Source organism: Balaenoptera borealis (assembly GCF_965194805.1).
Source record: "Balaenoptera borealis genome assembly, contig: HAP1_SCAFFOLD_81, whole genome shotgun sequence".
NCBI classification, from domain to species: Eukaryota; Metazoa; Chordata; class Mammalia; order Artiodactyla; family Balaenopteridae; genus Balaenoptera; species Balaenoptera borealis.
Genome location: NW_028123982.1, coordinates 252,632 through 273,987, shown reverse-complemented (window position 1 = coordinate 273,987; position 21,356 = coordinate 252,632). Strand labels below are relative to the sequence as shown.

General features: G+C 39.7%; 1 protein-coding gene across 2 annotated transcripts in view; it reads right to left on the bottom strand.

The window, feature by feature from the left end:
• The window catches only part of FMN2 (formin 2), a 345,283-nt gene that overhangs the window by 228,785 nt on the left and 95,142 nt on the right, over positions 1-21,356 (bottom strand). For both annotated transcript variants that reach the window (XR_014239879.1, XM_082408836.1), the window contains exon 4: positions 15,423-15,478. Coding sequence is in view for 1 of the 2 variants with exons in the window: in XM_082408836.1 (XP_082264962.1) it covers positions 15,423-15,478 (56 nt within the window). In the remaining variant the exon portion in view is untranslated. The remainder of the gene's footprint in view (positions 1-15,422; positions 15,479-21,356) is intronic.

Sequence of the window (21,356 nt, the reverse complement as noted above, 5' to 3'; positions counted from 1 at the left end):
CCTGTCTTCCCCGTAATGCATCATGGTGAACACCTTGCTAAAATATCACCATTTTCCAAGTTGGTGCCTCCACAGGCGTTTCACTGTGCCTTGCCGCTTCCGACTACGTCCCTTTAACTGTGCCAAAGTGTTTACCATGGCACCTAAGAACGTTCAGAGTCTGAGGCAAACTTCAAGGAAGACTAAACCGTAATTTTGGACCGCAACCACGTCTTTCCCCCTCCCCTTTAATCCTTCTTTTTCTTACTCTGGTCTATATATATATATATATAGTTTTTAAGCGAACAGGCATTGTTATTTATTCCTTCTACACATATTAAGTTAGGCATGGGTATGAAAAAGTAAACACAGAGATTTAGTCCCTTCCTTCTTTTTTCTTTTTTAACATCTTTATTGGAGTATAATTGCTCCACAGTGGTGTGTTAATTTCTGCTTTATAACAAAGTGAATCAGCTATACATATACACATACCCCTATATCTCCTCCCTCTTGCGTCTCCCTCTCACCGTCCCTATCCCATCCCTCTAGGTGGTCACAAAGCACCGAGCTGATCTCCCTGTGCTATGCGGCTGCTTCCCACTAGCTATCTATTTTACATTTGGTAGTATATATAAGTCGATGCAACTCTCTCATTTCGTCCCAGTTTACCCTTCCAGCTCCCCGTGTCAAGTCCATTCTCTACATGTGCATCTTTATGCCTGTCCTGCCCCTAGGTTCTTCAGAACCATTTTTTTTTTTTTAGATTCCATATATATGTGTTAGCATACACTATTTATTTTTCTCTTTCTGAATTACTTCACTCTGTATGACAGTCTCTAGGTACAACCACCTCACAACAAATAACTCAATTTCCTTTCTTTTTATGGCTGAGTAATATTCCATTGTATATATGTGCCACATCTTCTTTATCCATTCATCTCTCAATGGACACTTAGGTTGCTTCCATGTCCTGGCTATTGTAAATAGAGCTGCAATGAACATTGTGGTACATGACTCTTTGAATTATGGTTTTCTAAGGGTATATGCCCAGTAGTGGAATTTCTGGGTCGTATGGTAGTTCTATTTTTAGTTTTTTAAGGAACCTCCATACTGTTCTTCATAGTGCCTGTATCAATTTACATTCCGACCAACAGTGCAAGAGGGTTCCCTTTTCTCCATACCCTCTCCAGCATGCATGCATGTATGCATGTATTTATTTATTTATTTATTTATTTATTTATTTATTTAAGCAAGGAAGCCAGCCAGTACTTCACTTTTATTAATAAAAAAAGAAAGAAAAAGAGATCAGATTGCAGCAGCACTTTCTATGGGAGCTTTTAGACCATACTGCAAAATATCTAATAACCTTGGGCCTCCCTTCAATTCTTTCATGCATAGAGAAACAATTTACCTCCTCTTCCAGGGGAGTCAAGTGCTTAGTTGGTATCAGTTCCTCACCCTTCCTTGTTGCTTGGGTCACATTGTAATATATGATTTGGATTTTATTTTGTTTGTTTGTTTTACATTTTTTTAAACATCTTTATTGGAGTATAATTGCTTTACAATGGTGTGTTACTTTCTGCTTTATAACAAAATGAATCAGTTATACATATACATATGTTCCCATATCTCTTATCTCTTGTGTCTCCCTCCCTCCCACCCTCCCTATCCCACCCCACTAGGTGGTCACAAAGCAACGAGCTGATCTCTGTGTGGTATGCAGCTGCTTGTCACTAGCTAACTATTTTACGTTTGGTAGTGTATATATGTCCATGCCACTCTCTCACTTTGTCACAGCTTACCCTTCCCCCTCCCCATATTGTCAAGTCCATTCTCTGCTAGGTCTGTGTCTTTATTCCCGTCTGTCCAAAGGTTCTTCATGACCTTTTTTTTTTTTTCTTAGATTCCATATATATGTTAGCATACGGTATTTGTTTTTCTCTTTCTGATTTACTTCACTCTGTATGACAGACTCTAGGTCCATTCACCTCACTACAAATAACTCAATTTCATTTCTTTTTATGGCTGAGTAATATTCCATTGTATATATGTGCCACATCTTCTGTATCCATTCATCAGTTGATGGACACTTAGGTTGCTTCCATGTCCTGGTTATTGTAAATAGAGCTGCAATGAACATTGTGGTACATGACTCTTTTTGAATTATGGTTTTCTCAGGGTATCTGCCCCGTAGTGGGATTGCTGGGTCGTATGGTAGTTCTATTTTTAGTTTTTTAAGGAACCTCCATACTGTTCTCCATAGTGGCTGTATCAATTTACATACCCACTAACAGTGCAAGAGTGTTCCCTTTTCTCCACACCCTCTCCAGCATTTATTGTTTGTAGATTTTTTGATGATGGCCATTCTGACCAGTGTGAGATGATATCTCATTGTAGTTTTGATTTGCATTTCTCTAATGATTAATGATGTTGAGCATTCTTTCATGTGTTTGTTGGCAATCTGTATATCTTCTTTGGAGAAATGTCTGTTTAGGTCTTCTGCCAATTTTTGAATTGGGCTGTTTGTTTTTTTTGAGCTGCATGAGATGCTTGTAAATTTTGGAGATTAACCCTTTGTCAGTTGATTCATTTGCAAATATTTTCTCGCATTCTAAGGGTTGTCTTTTCATGTTATTTACAGTTTCCTTTGCTGTGCAAAAGCTTTTCAATTTCCTTAGATCCCATTTGTTTAATTTTTGTTTTTATTTCCATTTCTCTAGGAGGTGGGTCAAAAAGGATCTTGCTGTGATTTATGTCATAGAGTGTTCTGCCTATGTTTCCCCCTAAGAGTTTTATAGTGTCTGGCCTTACATTTAGCTCTTTAATCCATTTTGGGTTTATTTTTGTGTATGGTGTTAGGGAGTGTTCTAATTTCATTCTTTTACATGTAGCTATCCAGTTTTCCCAGCACCAGTTATTGAAGAGGCTGTCTTTTCTCCATTGTATATTCTTGCCTCTTTTATCAAAAATAAGGAGACCGTATGAGAGTGGGTTAATCTCTCGGCTTTCTAACCTGTTCCATTGATCTATGTTTCTGTTTTTGTGCCAGTACCATACGGTCTTGATTACTGTAGCTTTGTAGTATAGTATGAAGTCTGGGAGTCTGATTCCTCCAGCTCCGTTTTTCTTTCTCAAGATTGCTTTGGCTATTCGGGGTCTTTTGTGTTTCCATACATAGTGAAATGTTTTAGTTCCAGTTCTGTGAAAAATGCCAGTAGTAGTTTGATAGGGATTGCATTGAATCTGTAGATTACTTTTGGTAGTAGAGTCATTTTCACAATGTTGATTCTTCTAATCCAAGAACACGGTATATCTCTCCATCCGTTTGTATCATCTTTAATTTCTTTCATCAGTGTCTTATACTTTTCTGCATACAGGTCTTTTGTCTCCTTAGGTGGGTTTATTCCTAGGTATTTTATTCTTTTTGTTGCAATGGTAAATGGGAGTGCTTCCTTAATTTCTTTCAGATTTTTCATCATTAGTGTATAGGAATGCAAAAGATTTCTGTGCATTAATTTTGTATCCTGCTACTTTACCAGATTCATTGATTAGCTCTAGTAGTTTTCTGGTAGCATCTTTAGCATTCTCTATGTATAGTATCATGTCATCTGCAAACAGTGACAGCTTTACTTCTTCTTTTCCAATTTGTATTCCTTTTATTTCTTTTTTTTCTCTGATTGCTGTGGCTAAAACTTCCAAAACTATGTTGAATAATAGTGGTGAGAGTGGACAGCCTTGTCTTGTTCTTGATCTTAGAGGAAATGGTTTCAGTTTTTCACCATTGAGAATGATGTTGGCTGTGGTTTTGTCATATATGGTCTTTATTATGTTGAGGTAAGTTCCCTTTATGCCTACTTTCTGGAGGGTTTTTATCATAAATGGGTGTTGAATTTTGTCAAAAGCTTTTTCTGCATCTATTGAGATGATCATATGGTTTTTCTCCTTCAATTTGTTAATATGGTGTATCACATTGATTGATTTGTGTATATTGAACAATCCTTGCATTCTTGGGATAAACCCCACTTCATCATGGTGTATGATCATTTTCTCTTTGCTAGTATTTTGTTGAGAATATTTCCATCTCTGTTCATCAGTGACATTGGTCTTTAGTTTTCTTTCTTTGTGACATCTTTGTCTGGTTTTGGTATCAGGGTTATGGTGGCCTTGTAGAATGAGTTTGAGAGTGTTCCTCCCTCTGCTATATTTTGGAAGAATTTGAGAAGGATAGGTGTTAACTCTTCTCTAAATGTTTGATAGAATTCGCCTGTGAAGCCATCTGGTCCTGGGCTTTTGTTTGTTGGAAAATTCTGAATCACAGTCTCAATTTCAGTGCTTGTGATTGGTCTGTTTATATTTTCTATTTCTTCCTGGTTTCATCTTGGAAGGTTGTGCTTTTCCAGGAATTTGTCCATTTGTTCCAGGTTGTCCATTTTATTGGCATATAGTTGCTTGTAGTAATCTCTCATGATCTTTTGTATTTCTGCAGTGTCAGTTGTTATTTCTCCTTTTTCATTTCTAATTCTATTGATTTGAGTCTTCTCTCTTTTTTTCTTCATGAGTCTGGCTAATGGTTTATCAATTTTGTTTATCTTCTCAAAGAACCAGCTTTTAGTTTTATTGATCTTTGCTATTGTTTGCTTCCTTTCTTTTTCATTTCTTTCTGATCTGATCTTTATGATTTGTTTCCTTCTGCTAACTTTGGGGTTTTTTTGTTCTTCATTCTCTAATTGCTTTGGGTATAAGGTTATGTTCTTTATTTGAGATGTTTCTTGTTTCTTGAGGTAGGATTGTATTGTTATAAATTTCCCTCTTAGAAGGGCTTTTGCTGCATCCCATAGGTTTTGGTCATTGTGTTTTCACTGTCATTTGTTTCTAGGTATTTCTTGATTTCCTCTTTGACTTCTTCAGCGATCTCTTGGTTATTAAGTAGTGTATTGTTTAGCCTCCATGTGTTTATATTTTTTACAGATTTTTCCTGTAACTTATATCTAGTCTCATAGCGTTGTGGTGGGAAAAGATACTTGATACGATTTCAATTTTTTAAAATTTACCAAGGCTTGATTTGTGACCCAAGATATGATCTAGCCTGGAGAATGTTCCATGAGCACTTGAGAAGAAAGTGTATTCTGTTGTTTTTGGATGGAATGTCCTATAAATATCAATTAAGTCCATCTTGTTTAATGTATCATTTAAAGCTTGTGTTTCCTTATTTATTTTCATTTTGGATGATCTGTCCATTGGTGAAAGTGGGGTTTTAAAGTCCCCTACTATAATTGTGTTACTGCCAATTTCCCCCTTTATGGCTGTTAGCATTTGCCTTATGTATTGAGGTGCTCCTATGTTAGGTGCATAAATATTTACAATTGTTATATCTTCTTCTTGGATTGATCTCTTGATCATTATGTAGTGTCCTTTTTTGTTTGTTGTAATAGTCTTTATTTTAAGTCTATTTTGTCTGATATGAGAATTGCTACTCCAGCTTTCTTTTGATTTTCATTTGCATGGAATATCTTTTTCCATCACCTCACTTTCAGTCTGTATGTGTCCCTAGGTCTGAAGTGGGTCTCTTGTAGACAGCAAATATACGGGTCTTGTTTTTCTCTCCATTCAGCCAGTCTATGTCTTTTGGCTGGAGCATTCAATCCATTTACATTTAAGGCAGTTATCGATATGTGTGTTCCTATTACCATTTTCTTAATTGTTTTGGGTTTGCTATTGTAGGTCTTTTCCTTCTCTTGTGTTTCCTGCTAGAGAAGTTCCTTTAGCATTTGTTGCAAAGCTGGTTTGGTGGTGCTGAATTCTCTTAGCTTTTGCTTGTCTGTAAAGGTTTTATTTTCTCTGTCGAATCTGAATGAGATCCTTGCTGCGCAGAGTAATCTTGGTTGTAGGTTTTTCCCTTTCACCACTTTAAATATATCCTGCCACTCCCTTCTGGCTTGCAGAGTTTCTACTGAAAGATCAGCTGTTAACCTTATGGGGATTCCCTTGTTTGTTATTTGTTGTTACTCCCTTGCTGCTTTTAATATTTTTTCTTTGTATTTATTTTTTGATAGTTCGATTAATATGTGTCTTGGCATGTGTCTCATTGGATTTATCTTGTATGGGACTCTCTGTGCTTCCTGGACTTGATTAACTATTTCCTTTCCTATATTAGGGAAGTTTTCCACTATAATCTCTTCAAATATTTTCTCAGTCCCTTTCTTTTTCTCTTCTTCTTCTGGGACCACTATAATTTGAATGTTGGTGCGTTTAATATTGTCCCAGAGGTATCTGAGACTGTTGTCAATTCTTTTCATTCTTTTTTCTTTATTCTGCTCTGCAGTGGTTATTTCCACTATATTATCTTCCAGGTCACTTATCCGTTTTCCTGCCTCAGTTATTCTGGTATTGATTTCTTCTAGAGAATATTTAATTTCATTTATTGTGTTGTTCATCATTGTTTGTTTGCTCTTTGGTTCTCTGGGTCTTTGTTTAATGTTTCTTGTATTTTTTCCATTCTATTTCTAAGATTTTGGATCATCTTTACTATCATTACTCTGAATTCTTTTTCAGGTAGACTGCCTATTTCCTCTTCATTTGTTTGGTCTGGTGGGTTTTTACCTTGCTCCTTCATCTGCTGTGTGTTTCTTTGTCTTCTCATTTTGCTTAACTTACTGTGTTTGGGGTCTCCTTTTTGCAGGCTACAGTTCGTAGTTCCCATTGTTTTTGGTGTCTGTCCTCAGTGGCTAAGGTTGGTTCAGTGGGTTGTGTAGGCTTCCTGGTGGAGGGAACTAGTGCCTGTGTTCTGGAGGATGAGGCTGGATCTTGTCTTTCTGGTGGGCAGGACCACATCTGGTGGTGTGTTTTGGGGTGTCTGTGAACTTATTATGATTTCAGGCAGCCTCTCCGCTCATGGGTGGGGTTGTGTTCCTGTCTTGTTAGTTGTTTGGCATAGGGTGTCCAACACTGTAGCTTGCTGGTCATTGAGTGGAGCTGGGTCTTAGCATTGAGATGGAGATCTCTGGGAGAGCTTTCGTCTTTCGATATTACGTGGAGCCAGGAGGACTCTGGTGGACCAATGTCCTGAACTCGGCTCTCCCACTTCAGAGGCACAGGCCTGATACCTGGCCAGAGCACCAAGACCCTTTTGGCCACACAGCACAGAAGAAAATGGAGACAATAAGAAAGAAAGAAAATAAATAAATAAATAAAATAAAGTTATTAAAATAAAAAATAATTATTAAAAAATTAAAAAGTAATAAAAAAGAAAAAAAGAAAGGAGAGCAACTAAACCAAAAAACAAATCCACCAATGATAACAAGTGCTAAACACTATACTAAAAAAAAAAAAAAAAGACACACAGAACCCTAGACAAATGGTAAAAGCAAAGCTATACATACAAAATCACACAAAGAATCATATACATACACACTCTCAAAAAAAGAAAAAGGAAAAAAAATATATATATAGCCTTGCTCCCGAAGTCCACCACCTCAATTTTGGCATAATTTGTTGTCTATTCAGGTATTACACAGATGCAGGGTACATCAAGTTAATTGTGGATATTTAATCCACTGCTCCTGAGGCTGCTGGGAGATATTTCCCTTTCTATTCTTTGTTCACACAGCTCCTGGGGTTCAGCTTTGGATTTGGCCCCATCTCTGCCTGTAGGTCACCTGAGGGCATCTGTTCTTCACTCAGACAGGATGAGGTTAAACTAGCAGCTGATTAGGGAGCTCTGGCTCACTCAGGCTGGGGAGAGGAAGAGGTACAGAATGTGGGGCGAGCCTGCGGCAGCAGAGGTCAGTGTAACATTGCACCAGCCTGAGGCATGCCATGTGTTCTCCTGGGGAAGTTGTCCCTGGATCACGGGAACCTGGCAGTGGCGGACTGCACAGGCTCCTGGGAAGGGAGGTGTGGATAGTGACCTGTGCTTGCACACAGGCTCCTTGGTGGCTGCAGCAGCAGCCTTAGTGTCTCATGCTCATCTCTCGTGTCCGCACTGATAGCCGTGGCTCACACCCATCTCTGGAGCTTGTTTAGGCCGTGCTCTGAATCCCCTCTCCTCGTGCACCCCGAAACAATGGTCTCTTGCCTCTTAGGCAAGTCTCAACTTTTTCCTGGACTCCCTCCCAGCTAGCTGTGGTGTACTAGCCCCCTTCAGGCTGTGTTCACACAGCCAACCCCAGTCCTCTCCCTGGGATCTTACCTCCGAAGCCAGAGCCTCAGCTCCCAGCCCCCACGTGGCCAGGCAGGTGAGCAGACAAGCCTCTCAGGCTGGTGAGTGCTGGTTGGCACCAATCCTCTGTGCAGGAATCTCTCTGCTTTGCCCTCTGCACCCCTGTTGCTGTGCTCTCCTCTGTGGCTCTGAAGCTTCCCCTCCAGCCACCCCGCCCATCTCTGCCAGTGAAGGGGCTTCCTAGTGTGTGGAAACTTTTCCTACTTCACAGCTCCCTCCCACTGGTGCAGGTCCCATCCCCATTCTTTTGTCTCTGTTTTTCCTTTTTCTTTTGCCCTACCCAGGTAAGTGGGGAGTTCCTTGCCTTTTGGGAGGTCTGCGGTCTTCTGCTAGCATTCAGTAGGTGTTCTGTAGGAGTTGTTCTACATGTAGATGTATTTCTGGTGTATTTGTGGGGAGGAAGGCAATCTCCATGTCTCACTCCTCTGCCGTCTTGAAGCTGCCTCTCTCTGGTCTATATTTTAGTTGTTCACTCATCTTGGAAATTGTTGTGTGCTGGGTTTATAATTAACATGTGAGTTCATATCACTTTTTGCCTTAGAGTTCAGAAGGAACATACGTTTGTCCCCCAACCTTTGATATGTCTAACGCATTCTCATGCAATTCAAGTGGCTTGTTTCTGTCTCCATCACTATTCCTTCAGAACTACGTTCCCCACACCTTTCTTTTGATCTGACCAATTCTGTTTTACTCTCTGAACTTGCCTCTGCCAAGACACAGGTGAGTAACCCTCAAGTGCCATCAACCAGGCCACCCCACCTCGTTCATACACATTCCTTGATTCGCTCCTAAATAAACATGTTTCTGAAACTAAGAATAAACTGTAGTGAGTGGTCATTGTATAAAGTGCATTAGAAAAGATACTCTAAAAGGAGGACCAATAGAAAAGAATACTCAATTCCTCAATTAAGTTTGTAACCCAATTAGGCACTGAGAGGACCGGGGAGGACTGATCAGAGCAGGATCCTGGGGGAAGAGAATTAAGCCATTTTCGAAGGAGGTTAAAACTGGACTTAGATAGGATTTTGCCACTCACCTCAAATCATACACATTTTTCTGACCTTTGATAATTTAGTTGCATACAACATATGTGGTAAGAGATTGTTGATCTTGGTTAATTTATTTTCATTATCCAACACTTTGTAATAGACGTGGCTGTTCTCAATTAATCCATACCGTAATGTGTAGGAAGACCCAACTTTCAATTGCTTTGATGTACCAATTCCTACCCAAAGCTAGCGTTTTCAAAGATCAAATTCTACTCTATTTGCCTTTCAACTAGTCCATTTACATCAGAAAGATGTTGAGAGTTTTAGGAAAATACTTCGAAGCACACATTTTATATATAATTTCAAAATCATTAATTATTATTAATTTAAAATTATTTATATAATTTAAAAATAAGTTTAAAACTGGGTGGTAACCAGTTTAACTACCATATATTAATCTTTAGTATAGGAGTAAATGTAAGAGAATGTAATTGATATTTGGCTATTTATATATTGTAGAATGCAAAAGGATTTACAGTTTAAATAGTATTTCAAATGCCAAAGAATAAAAAACAGAATTGAGAACAGTCCTGTTTCGTTTTATGAAATAACTCTTGAGATAGAGCAGATTTCAGAGCATATTATTTGAAATTAATCAGTAAGTGAGGTCTAAAGAAAGAGTTTTGTTTTACAACTTCCTGATCCCACGAGACCATGGATGACAAGGCTCAGGGGTGGCCGCACGTCTCCCTCCACAGACGCAGAGGATCCCCGCACCTTCCACTCCTTCCAGCTGAGAAAAAGGTTTAGGAATCATGTGTTTTGTCTAGGGATATGAAGCTCTCGGAATTATTAATTACAGGGAGAGAGCAAAAGACAAAACCAATTCCGTAAATTCCAGTGCGTTTGGATGGAGAGAACAGGTGCCTGGACGCACACCTAAAGAAAACCGAGAGTACAGGATGCACTTCACCTCTGCGGAGGGCCCCACTCTCTGCGTGCATCACTTTCATCAGTCACACAGCAAACCCGCCGGAAGCGCCCCACTTCTTCTGCAGGGGCCGCTCACAGACAGACAGACTGCCCTCTAGTAACTAAGAAGCAAGGCGCTCTATGTACAAAACAGAACTGTACGGGTTTTTTTAAAGAGTAGTGAAGCACTAACGTTAGTAATATTGACACAATTTAGCACAAAGTTAAACATTTGTCTGTGATCTAATCAGCTTCAATCTATGCCTCTAAAACATATCTTGACATCAGTCTCTTATAAATGGTATAAATACAATAGAATAACTTAAAATAAACTTCTCACCTCATCCATTTGATGATTTTGGCATGAGATGGTATTAAACAGCTGCAGTATGATTACATGCGCAAAAGTCTAATTTTTGTCATAGTGTAGAGAACAGGAGGTGTAAAGTCAAACAGACCTATGTTCATACCATGGCTCTCACCCTTTATCAATTTTTGATCTGAAGCAAGTTCACTCCTATAAACATCATTTTCTTATCAGTTAAATATACATTATAATAGTTACTTTAAAGGGTTATTATAAGAATCACATAAGATAATGCAGTAAAAGAACAGGTGTACTGTACATAGGTAATTAATTCTAGTTTCCTGAATCCCTTTTAAGGTGGTTACTTTAGGCTCTCATGAAAGAGACATACATCATCTCAGAAACGAATGAGTCCCTAAGTAAACTTATGATAAAGAGTCACCGACTGTGATTAAAAACCTTCCAACAAACAAAAGCCCAGGACCAGATGGCTTCACAGGTGAATTCTATCAAACATTTAGAGAAGAGCTAACACTTATCCTTCTCAAACTCTTCCAAAATATTGCAGAGGAAGGAACACCCCCAAACTCATTCTACGAGGCCACCATCACCCTGATACCAAAACCAGACAAAGATGTCACAAAGAAAGAAAACTACAGGCCAATATCACTGATGAACATAGATGCAAAAATCCTCAACAAAATACTAGCAAACAGAATCCAACAGCACATTAAAAGGATTATACACCATGATCAAGTGGGGTTTATTCCAGGAATGCAAGGATTCTTCAATATACACAAATCAATCAACGTGATACACCATATTAACAAATTGAAGGAGAAAAACCATATGATCATCTCAATAGATGCAGAGAAAGCTTTCGACAAAATTCAACACCCATTTATGATAAAAACCCTCCAGAAAGTAGTCATAGAGGGAACTTTCCTCAACATAATAAAGGCCATATATGACAAACCCACAGCCAACATTGTCCTCAATGGTGAAAAACTGAAACCATTTCCACTAAGATCAGGAACAAGACAAGGTTGCCCACTCTCACCACTATTATTCAACATTGTTTGGGAAGTGTTAACCACAGCAATCAGAGAAGAAAAAGAAATAAAAGGAATCCAGATCGGAAAAGAAGAAGTAAAGCTGTCACTGTTTACAGATGACATGATACTATACATAGAGAATCCTAAAGTCTCTCCCAGAAAACTACTAGAGCTAATCAATGAATCTGGTAAAGTAGCAGGATACAAAATTAATGCACAGAAATCTCTTGCATTTCTATAGACTAGTGACGAAAAATCTGAAAGTGAAATTAAGAAAACACTCCCATTTGCCATTGTAACAAAAAGAATAAAATATCTAGGAATAAACCTACCTAAGGAGACAAAAGACCTGTATGCAGAAAATTATAAGACACTGATGAAAGAAATTAAAGATGATACAAATAGATGGAGAGATATACCATGTTCCTGGATTGGAAGAATCAACATTGTGAAAATGACTCTACTACCCAAAGCAATCTACAGATTCAATGCAATCCCTATCAAACTACAACTGGCATTTTTCATAGAACTAGAACAAAAAATTTCACAATTTGTATGGAGACACAAAAGACCCCGAATAGCCAAAGCAATCTTGAGAACGAAAAATGGAGCTGGAGGAATCAGGCTCCCTCACTTCAGACTATATTAAAAAGCTACAGTAATCAAGACAGTTTGGTACTGGCACAAAAACAGAAATATAGATCAATGGAACAGGATAGAAAGCCCAGAGATAAACCCACACACATATGGTCACCTTATCTTTGATAAAGGAGGCAAGCATATACAGTGGAGAAAAGACAGCCTCTTCAATAAGTGGTGCTGGGAAAATTGGACAGATACATGTAAAAGTATGAAATTAGAACACTCCCTGACACCATACACAAAAATAAACTCAAAATGGATTAAAGACCTAAGTGTAAGGCCAGACTCTATCAAACTCTTAGAGGAAAACATAGGCAGAACACTCTATGACATAAATCACAGCAAGATTCTTTTTGACCCAGCTCCCAGAGAAATGGAAATAAAAACACAAATAAACAAATGGGACCTAATGAAACTTAAAAGCTTTTGCACAGCAAAGGAAACCATAAACAAGACCAAAAGACAACCCTCAGAATGGGAGAAAATATTTGCAAATGAAGCAACTGACAAAGGATTAATCTCCAAGATTTACAAGCAGCTCATGCAGCTCAATAACAAAAAAATGAAAAACCCAATCCAAAAATGGGCAGAAGACCTAAATAGACATTTCTCCAAAGAAGATATACAGATTGCCAACAGACACATGAAAGAATGCTCAACATCATTAATCATTAGAGAAATGCAAATCAAAACTACAATGAGATATCATCTCACACCGGTCAGAATGGCCATCATCAAAAAATCTAGAAACAATAAATGCTGGAGAGGATGTGGAGGAAAGGGAACACTCTTGCACTGTTGGTGGGAATGTAAATTGATACAGCCACTATGGAGAACAGTATGGAGGTTCCTTAAAAAACTACAAATAGAACTACCATACGACCCAGCAATCCCACTACTGGGCATATACCTTGAGAAAACCATAGTTCAAAAAGAGTCATGTACCAAAATGTTCATTGCAGCTCCATCATCGGATGAATGGATAAAGAAGATGTGGCACATATATACAATGGAATATTACTCAGCCATAAAAAGAAATGAAATGGAGGTATTTGTAATGAGGTGGATGGAGTTAGAGTCTGTCATACAGAGTGAAGTAAGTCAGAAAGAGAAAAACAAATACAGTATGCTAACACATATATATGGAATCTAAGGGAAAAAAACAAAAAGGTCATGAAGAACCTAGCGGCAAGACGGGAATAAAGACACAGACCTACTAGAGAATGGACTTGAGGATATGGGGAGGGGGAGGGGTGAGATGTGACAGGGTGAGAGAGTGTCATGGACATATATACACTACCAAATGTAAAATAGATAGCTAGTGGGAAGCAGTCGCATAGCACAGGGAGATCAGCTCGGTGCTTTGTGACCACCTAGAGGGGTGGGATGGGGAGGGTGGGAGGGAGGGAGATGCAAGAGGGAAGAGATATGGGAACATATGTATATGTATAACTGATTCACTTTGTTATAAAGCAGAAACTAACACACCATTGTAAAGCAATTATACTCCAATAAAGATGTTTAAAAAAAAAAAGTCACCGATTCCAAGAGTACATGATGTCATTACTGAGGGCTAGGCTTCAACTGCTTCCCAACAATCTTACCACCCAATTAATTTATTATATTTTCTAGCTTCTAGACACTTCACTGGCAACGAGGAAATGAGAAGGTGTGAAATTTAAATCAATCTATTTCCCCCGTGAGTTTCCAAGCTGTAACATCAGGTGTTTTAAAATCACCCAGTTCATCAGGTTTTCCACTTATTATTGGTTCAGAGCTCAAGAAACATAGAAAATCACTATAATTTTACACAGATGAATATCTACCTTGAATTATTCCAGCTGGAATCTTAATACACAAAGCAATGTTGTTGGTGTTTGGTCACTGTTGATAGTATAGAATACTTTTTGTCCAGGTTTTCTTTGGCGTTATCAATATAACAGAGAATTCAGTAATATACGCCCTGGAAATAAGAACTAGAAAGATCTAACATATTATCCCAGATCACAACTTAGTCATGCCAAAAAAAGTATTGCAAAAATAATGAGAAGATATTTTGAGGGCACTGTTTTTCTTAATTATTTCTCACTTTATTTCTCTTAACCTCTTTTTATTTTTCTTCATTGTATTCACTACTGGCTAATCATGACACAGTTAATGAACTACCAGCTAAGTCCACCAGGGCCCTTCAAGTGCCCCAGCCTGATGGAAGTCTCTTCTCTTAAAAAAAAAAAAAAGAAGAAGAAGAAGCTGGGAAAACCTGTTTTATGACATTATCCTTAAGAGCATCTTTACTCTTATGAAAGTGACCAGCATAGCTATATTTCTGAAAAGCACCAGATAATTTATAAAACGAAGTTCTCAACCAATTTATATCCTTATTTGTCCTCCAGGAGGAGCAAACTTTCATGTATGATGCAGGGCTGCTTCTTTTGAAAAGGGAAGTTATTTTATACTTGGAAAGTTCTCAAAACTCATCAGATTCTTTGATTTTACGGAGAAGAACACTATGTCCCAGATAGCCTGAGTATGCTGTCACAAACTGACCAGAAACTGACCTGGGCCTGGAACTCGGGAAGCAGCCGTCTCATTTTCTACTCAGACCCCACTCCAGAAAACACACTTCTTGGTGGTAATTTCTAACACTAAGTTATTTTCAAAGGTAGAGTTGGGAGAATGTATAAATAAATTTTAAAAATGGTTTTATATCCAAAAGAGCAACTGCTAACCACAATTACTATTTCATATAAGTGTTTCCTATTTTTACAGGGAGTGCATTTTGGTGCAAGAAAAAAAGGCATAAAATGTGTCTTCTTTAGTAACAGAATAAGAAAGTTTCTGTGGAAATTAAACAGACACTAACTAATGTTTCATCCACCAAAGCAACTTAAGAATATTATTTGGTTTTAGAAAAGCCCCGGCACATCTTATAAAAAATCATATCCACGTGACTGTTAGTGCAACCAGGCCCGTCTCTATACAACACCTGAGCAGCCACTGTTTCCTGCTGGAGCCAGCACTTGTGGGCCCAGCTCTCCGGCAGGACATGGAACAGCATGGATGCTGAGGAGTTTGTGCCCAGTGCCACTTCCAGGCTGATTTCCTTCACAAAGTCTGAATGGAAGAAAACCCCCTCCCACCTGACTGGAGTCCCCTGCAGGCTGAGAAACACGGCCACCTGGCTGGCTGGGCAGATGGAAAGATAAAGCAGAGGCAAATAAGAGAGAAAGGGATCTGACATCCTAATTAAATCTTCTTACCTGCTGAGCAGCATCTGAACCTTTTTTCGGAGTTTCTAAAACAGCAGATTGAGACTCTGGGTTGAAAAGGAAGAAGACAGGCAATATGTTAAAGAGCAAATTTTTCCCATTTCTCCAATCACAAAATGAAACTATAATATACCTTCAGCCAAAATAAGCACCCAAATACCCAGGTTATACCTCCGTGTTATGAGGACATGACTGCTTTTGAGTACATGTAACACAAAAAATGACACACTCATGTCATTAGGTATTTTTTAAATTAGATTATCTCTACACCTGTCTTTACACATCAGTCATGATTATTTGTCTCAATTGCTAGTTTCTACTTTGTGCCATTAAGTATCTGTCAAGACATTCACTGTTCGTATTATTCACTTAAGTCTGTACAGTGACAGAAGCCAACTCCCCAGCATGGAAGGGTGGGATCTTGGATGCCTTACCTATTGACAACTGACCTTCCACTTTCAGTGAGAGGTAATGAGTGCTCACCAAGAGGCACTGAGTAATTGTCATTTGAGAACCTACGGGACTGAAAATTCTTCATGCTGGAAGACCTAAGGGATAACCAAGACCATGTTTTCTTTTCTTTATTAAGCTAGGGGATACTTTCTTCTAGGTGAAGCTTGCACGGGAGTTACATAAAAACCTAAGAGAGCCTCCAGGAACCCCCAGCGCTCTGTGGATGGGAGTCTGAGAACGACCCCCCTTCCCCATCCTGGGCATCTGCAGTGAGGAACCGAGGCCCCGACACAGCGACTGGTGGCGAGACAAAGACGAGTCTGTCTCCTGACCTTCATGCTGCTCCCTGCCCCCTGACTGGCATGCAGACCAGACACCTGACAGCACACAGCTGTCGCTCTGGGGGATACTTCAGACCTTCCCAATTCAGCAGCATTTTAGTTCATGTATGTGACAATGCATAGAAAAAATAAAAGGCAGTCGTGGTTTAAATCGTACAACATATTGCTAAACTACATTGAAAGTTCTCATTTCACTTGGATTAAAGCACAGTCGCCACCTGGACCCACGGACCTCCTTCCATCTGCCCACACCCCTACCTCTCTGGCTCCACACCCGCTCACAGGGCTCCAGCCACACTAGCTTTCCTGCCGCCCTGTAACACGCCAGTCCCGCTCCGGCCACAGGATCTCCCACGGGGGTGGGGGAAGAATGTCTGCCCCCGCCCCCACCCGCTCGCGGGAGCACCCCCGTGGCCCCGCCCCCACCCGCTCGCGGGAGCACCCCCGTGGCCCCGCCCCCGCCCGCTCCCTGGAGCACCCCCGTGGCCCCGCCCCCACCCGCTCGCGGGAGCACCCCGTTCCCTCTCTCTCTCCACAGCGCGGACTCTCTAAGAAAAGCCTGCAGAATTCACTTGTTTGCCGACTTCGCTCTCCCCTCGACTAAGTCAGACGCTGTGAAGAGAGACTTTGTAGATTCTTCCTTAATGAGTCCCCAGCATCCACAACAGTGCCCGGCGCACCGCAGATGTTTAAAATATGTGTTGAGTAGTTGTGGGAGGGGATGAAAGGAGAGATCAAAGAATGAAGAAACCATGAAAGCGAAGCAGCAGCCCCAGGAAAGTGGGCGCTGGGCCGTCACTAGGCCTGAACCTGAGCTCAGAGCACATCTTTCAGAACAAAATCACTGAGAACAGCATGACGTAATCACTCACCAACACGTGTCACTGTGGCAACAGAATATTAACAATGCAGGCCTTTTCCCAAATACTCCATTTCACTAAGTTAATCAAAACGTTTGTCTCTTACGCTGACAAATTTCTACTCTGAACACAGCACCAGAGTTGGCCAGTTTTGAAGAAAGAGCTTTAACATCAAAGTGAGGACAGTTAATATTAAAGCAAATCCAGACTCTTGAACGCTTTTGTTTTCTGCTGGTTTTAGTCACCTCCAAATCCTCCCAAACACGAGAGATTGAGACGAGGTCCTGGGGCTTTGTACAGACTAGAACATTTTCTCTTCCTGTCTTTCTATGTAGATGGTGCAGGAAGAGCCCACAGGGTCTCCTGGGGGGTCACGAACAGTTTTTTCCCTTAGAGACGCATACAGGGTTTCCCAGCTTTTCTCTATAGCCCTAGACCTTGTGACCTGCCCAAAAAAGCAAATCTCTGGCTCTGATGGTAAAAAGAATGTGTACACCCCACCAGAACAATGAACTAGAAAGACTTATCAATATTACAATTTTTTGATCACCTACACCTAAACTTTGAGTTTCTATATAATTCAATGGCTACCTGAATTGAGTTCATTCTCCCACCCTCACCTCTTTCACTACACTTACTTCCTTGAATCAGTGTGTTATGACATCTAGGAGAAATTTATACGTCAAAATATTCTCTTCAAAATCATAAGCTGTAGTACAGGAGTTCTAGAGGGTCAAGATGTTAAGGTGAAAGAAATGTAGAGAATAACTACAAAGCAAGGGGAAAATGAATGAGAATAATCAAGAGAAGAAAGAAAGAAAAATAAACCTCAAGGAGAAAGAAAACAGGGGAGAATAAAAGTAAGAAAGAGAAAAAAGGAAGGGAAAGAGAAAGAGTAAAGAGAAGTATGAAAAATCGCAAAAAGCGCTGCCTGTAGAGGGAAGCCACAGGCCCGGGCTCTGCCCAGTGAGCTGCTTCTGAGCACCGGCTGAGTCGGGAGCCCGTGGGCAGGCAGGTAAGAAGCCCACTGGGTTCCAACATCCTCAGAGCGACGACCCCTCGTGCGAACCCCCGGGCCCTCGCCCCGACATCCTCCCCGCAGGGCCCGGAGCTTTCGGGAGCCCCTCCTCCTCAGCCCCGCGTCTGCAGACAGTTCAGACAGCCCCCTTCATCAACAGGACGGCTGCTTTCGGAGTGACCCAGGGAAGCTCTCAAGGACACATCTTAACTGCCAACTCATCCACTCACCCGCCCTAAGGATTAAGAAACTAGACTGGTTTTAAAACATTACTGTGAAGCAAAGTAGGAGAAAGAACCGCCCTGACAAAACTTCAAATGTTCCATGTTTTTAAAGTTACCTCACAAACAGTTCTGGACTCCCCACAATTCCAAATATGTTCTAGAAATGATCTCTCTATCATCACAAATAAGCCTATGACTTATAAAACAAAACATATGTGGATGAGTTTTACATTTGTAGAGGGGACAGCAAGAAAAATAAGCGGGACATGACACTCTGGTAGGAAGGGAAAGTAAATCAAATCACCCCTTTAAATATACAAAATATGCCTTCTGAAAAATGAACTAAGAAGTCTCTAAAAACTTTTACATTTTAGTGAGAAATGCACTTATATAAAATAATTAAATTACGCTTCTTTAATGCTATACATCAACTTGATTCAAATCTAGTCAATTTAATTGAAAGAGAATTCATTAAATTTCATTTAAATAGCATGACTTACAATTAGTGGCCTAACAAATGGTAGATGTCTTTACTTCTGGTATACCCTGTCCTTCCACAAATGAAGATGGGATTAAACATGTAATTTTCCTAAAAGGAGTCAACACTATTCTGCATATTTGATTATTTAATAGTCTGGATCTGCCTGTCATTGTCAACAAAGGTTGTCCACACATGGGCGTTAGCTTGCATATATAAGGGGGAAATGCGGGCTGATTAAAAAAAAACTTAACATGGAGAATCATTTCCAGGAGACACAGTTGATCTGTTATAGAGCATTTTATTCCTTGAGAGACGAATGCCATCAAATATCCCCTAGCCCCTTACAGAATCTCTGCTTTACCTCAAGTGAACGTGTGTTAAAAGCATTGGGACAAACCTGGAAATAGGGTGAGGATGCTGTTATTTGCATTTCATCCCACAGAATCTCCTTTATTAAGAACCAGTAGAAACCCTTCTTTTGGATACTAGAGGACAGCAAAGTTGTCCTTCTGGGACTGTTGCTTTTCATTTCACAGATACACAAGGCATGATACAGACTTGTTTCCACTTCCCTTCTACCTTAAACCCAAGGCATAAATTTCAACTACCTTTAAAAACTGCAAGTCCTTCTGAAATACACTTCAGCATGCTAGTTCACCCCAGCCTCATTTTATTGCCCCATCCTAAATTCCTTTCAGTTTAATCTGTTTTCCTTTGTAATCCTTTTGTACACCTCACATATTCATAAGGTGCTCAGATCTTTTATTTTGGAGCCAAGGTGGGTTACCATTCTTTCAGCCAGCATGTAAACGGATATTTTAGGATTTCTACACAAAAAGCTTGTCATGTTTCTACCAGCTCTCCTTCCATATTTTCCTCCAGGATTTTTTGTGTCCAGAACTGCCTTTCTAAAATCAGTCCTCCTTTCACTCTCTTGATCATTCACATTTTTAAAGGAAGACAAGGGCCTTGATTTTCCAAAGACACACGAAGAATGATCAAGTCTCTGTTCACACCTAGACATCTTGACCCTGTTCTCCACACATTCAAAACTAAAGTTAATTCTCTCTTTGTGTAAATCTATTGAATAACTTTTGAAGCTTGGTAGTGAGCCCCTAAAATGGTCCTCAAGCTGTTTCAGCACACAGCACTCCATCAGATACTTGCATTCATATGCTGAGTAGATATTTTATTTATTTTTGTCGTTTTCAACAAAAGGTCTTCATTTATTCACTCAAATATTTAAGTATATACTATGTGTCCAAAGGTCTTGAAATGTTGGGAGTCTACACAGAAGACAGATATGTTTAGATAGATAAATTACATATCTAAATGATCCACATGATAGAGATATGAATAAAATGCCACGGGGCTCCAGAAGAAAGAACCACCGTGGCAGGGAGGTGGGTTGTATCAAATAAGTAAAGGAAAATGAAGAGAACAAAGAGAAAGAGAAAACAAGGTAACTAAAACGTTTTCTTCTTATTACTATTTCTGCCACAAACTTCTGGAGCAAGCACATTGCTTCCTAACTTCCCTTCCAGCCTTGTCCTTCCAGGAAACATTCTACAGACTTCAGACGGTCAGGCTCCACTGTGGAGGCAATGTAGACAGGCTGCAGAGAACAGGGTGGGAGCCAAAGATTCCCAGGAATCCACAGCCCTTGAGGTTTCACTGCAGCCTCTGCACTCACACTCACATAGCAGAAGGTCCGTTTCTACATCAATAGATGAAGGTGGAGAAAAACCCATTTCACAAAATGGATCGTGGAAAAACAAAAGGGAGGTTCCTGAGAAAGGCAGCACCACGAATCTGAATTAGCCAGATTAGTGGATTAGTAACCAGTGTGGAGAAGAGCCAAAAAGGAAAAAAAAAAAAAAAAAAAGGCAAAGAAAAACCAAGTTGTCAATTTTTTAAGATGGAACCACAAGTCTTTCTTCTTCAAAAAGAAAAAAAGTCATTGAGCTCTTTAAGTCAAAACTGAAAGGGACCAGATGCTGCAAACAGTGATTTTAGCCATGACATCCTTGCACCAATCACAGTCAAGTGCACTGGAAATAGCTTATCACTGTTAATAATCACATTATCAAAGACTACAATTCATACCTATTTTTTTTAAACAGTAGACTCTATGCACAGTTTTTACTACATTATCTACATTCTCACTCTTACAACTGACTGCTTGCCTATGACAGGGAAGGTGAATGCCCCAGAATGAGAATACCCCATGGAATCACAGCAGGAAAAGTTTAGAAGGACCATTAGACAATTTGGACAAAACAGCTGTTAGCCTCTTGGGTTTAAAACAGATCAATTGAAGAAAAACAACTCACTACATTAAACTATTTTCTACTTACCTCCATCATCCTCTTCAAGAAGGCATATTTTAAAAGGAGACAAGTTGTTATATTAAAAATTGCTGCTCTGGCATTTTGCAAGCTACATCAAATAATGAAGAAAAAACTAGGTTACAAACTTCCTGGCATCAATTCCGACTATCATCTCCTACCAAAATAAATTCAGATGATCACTAATTAACTTTCCATCT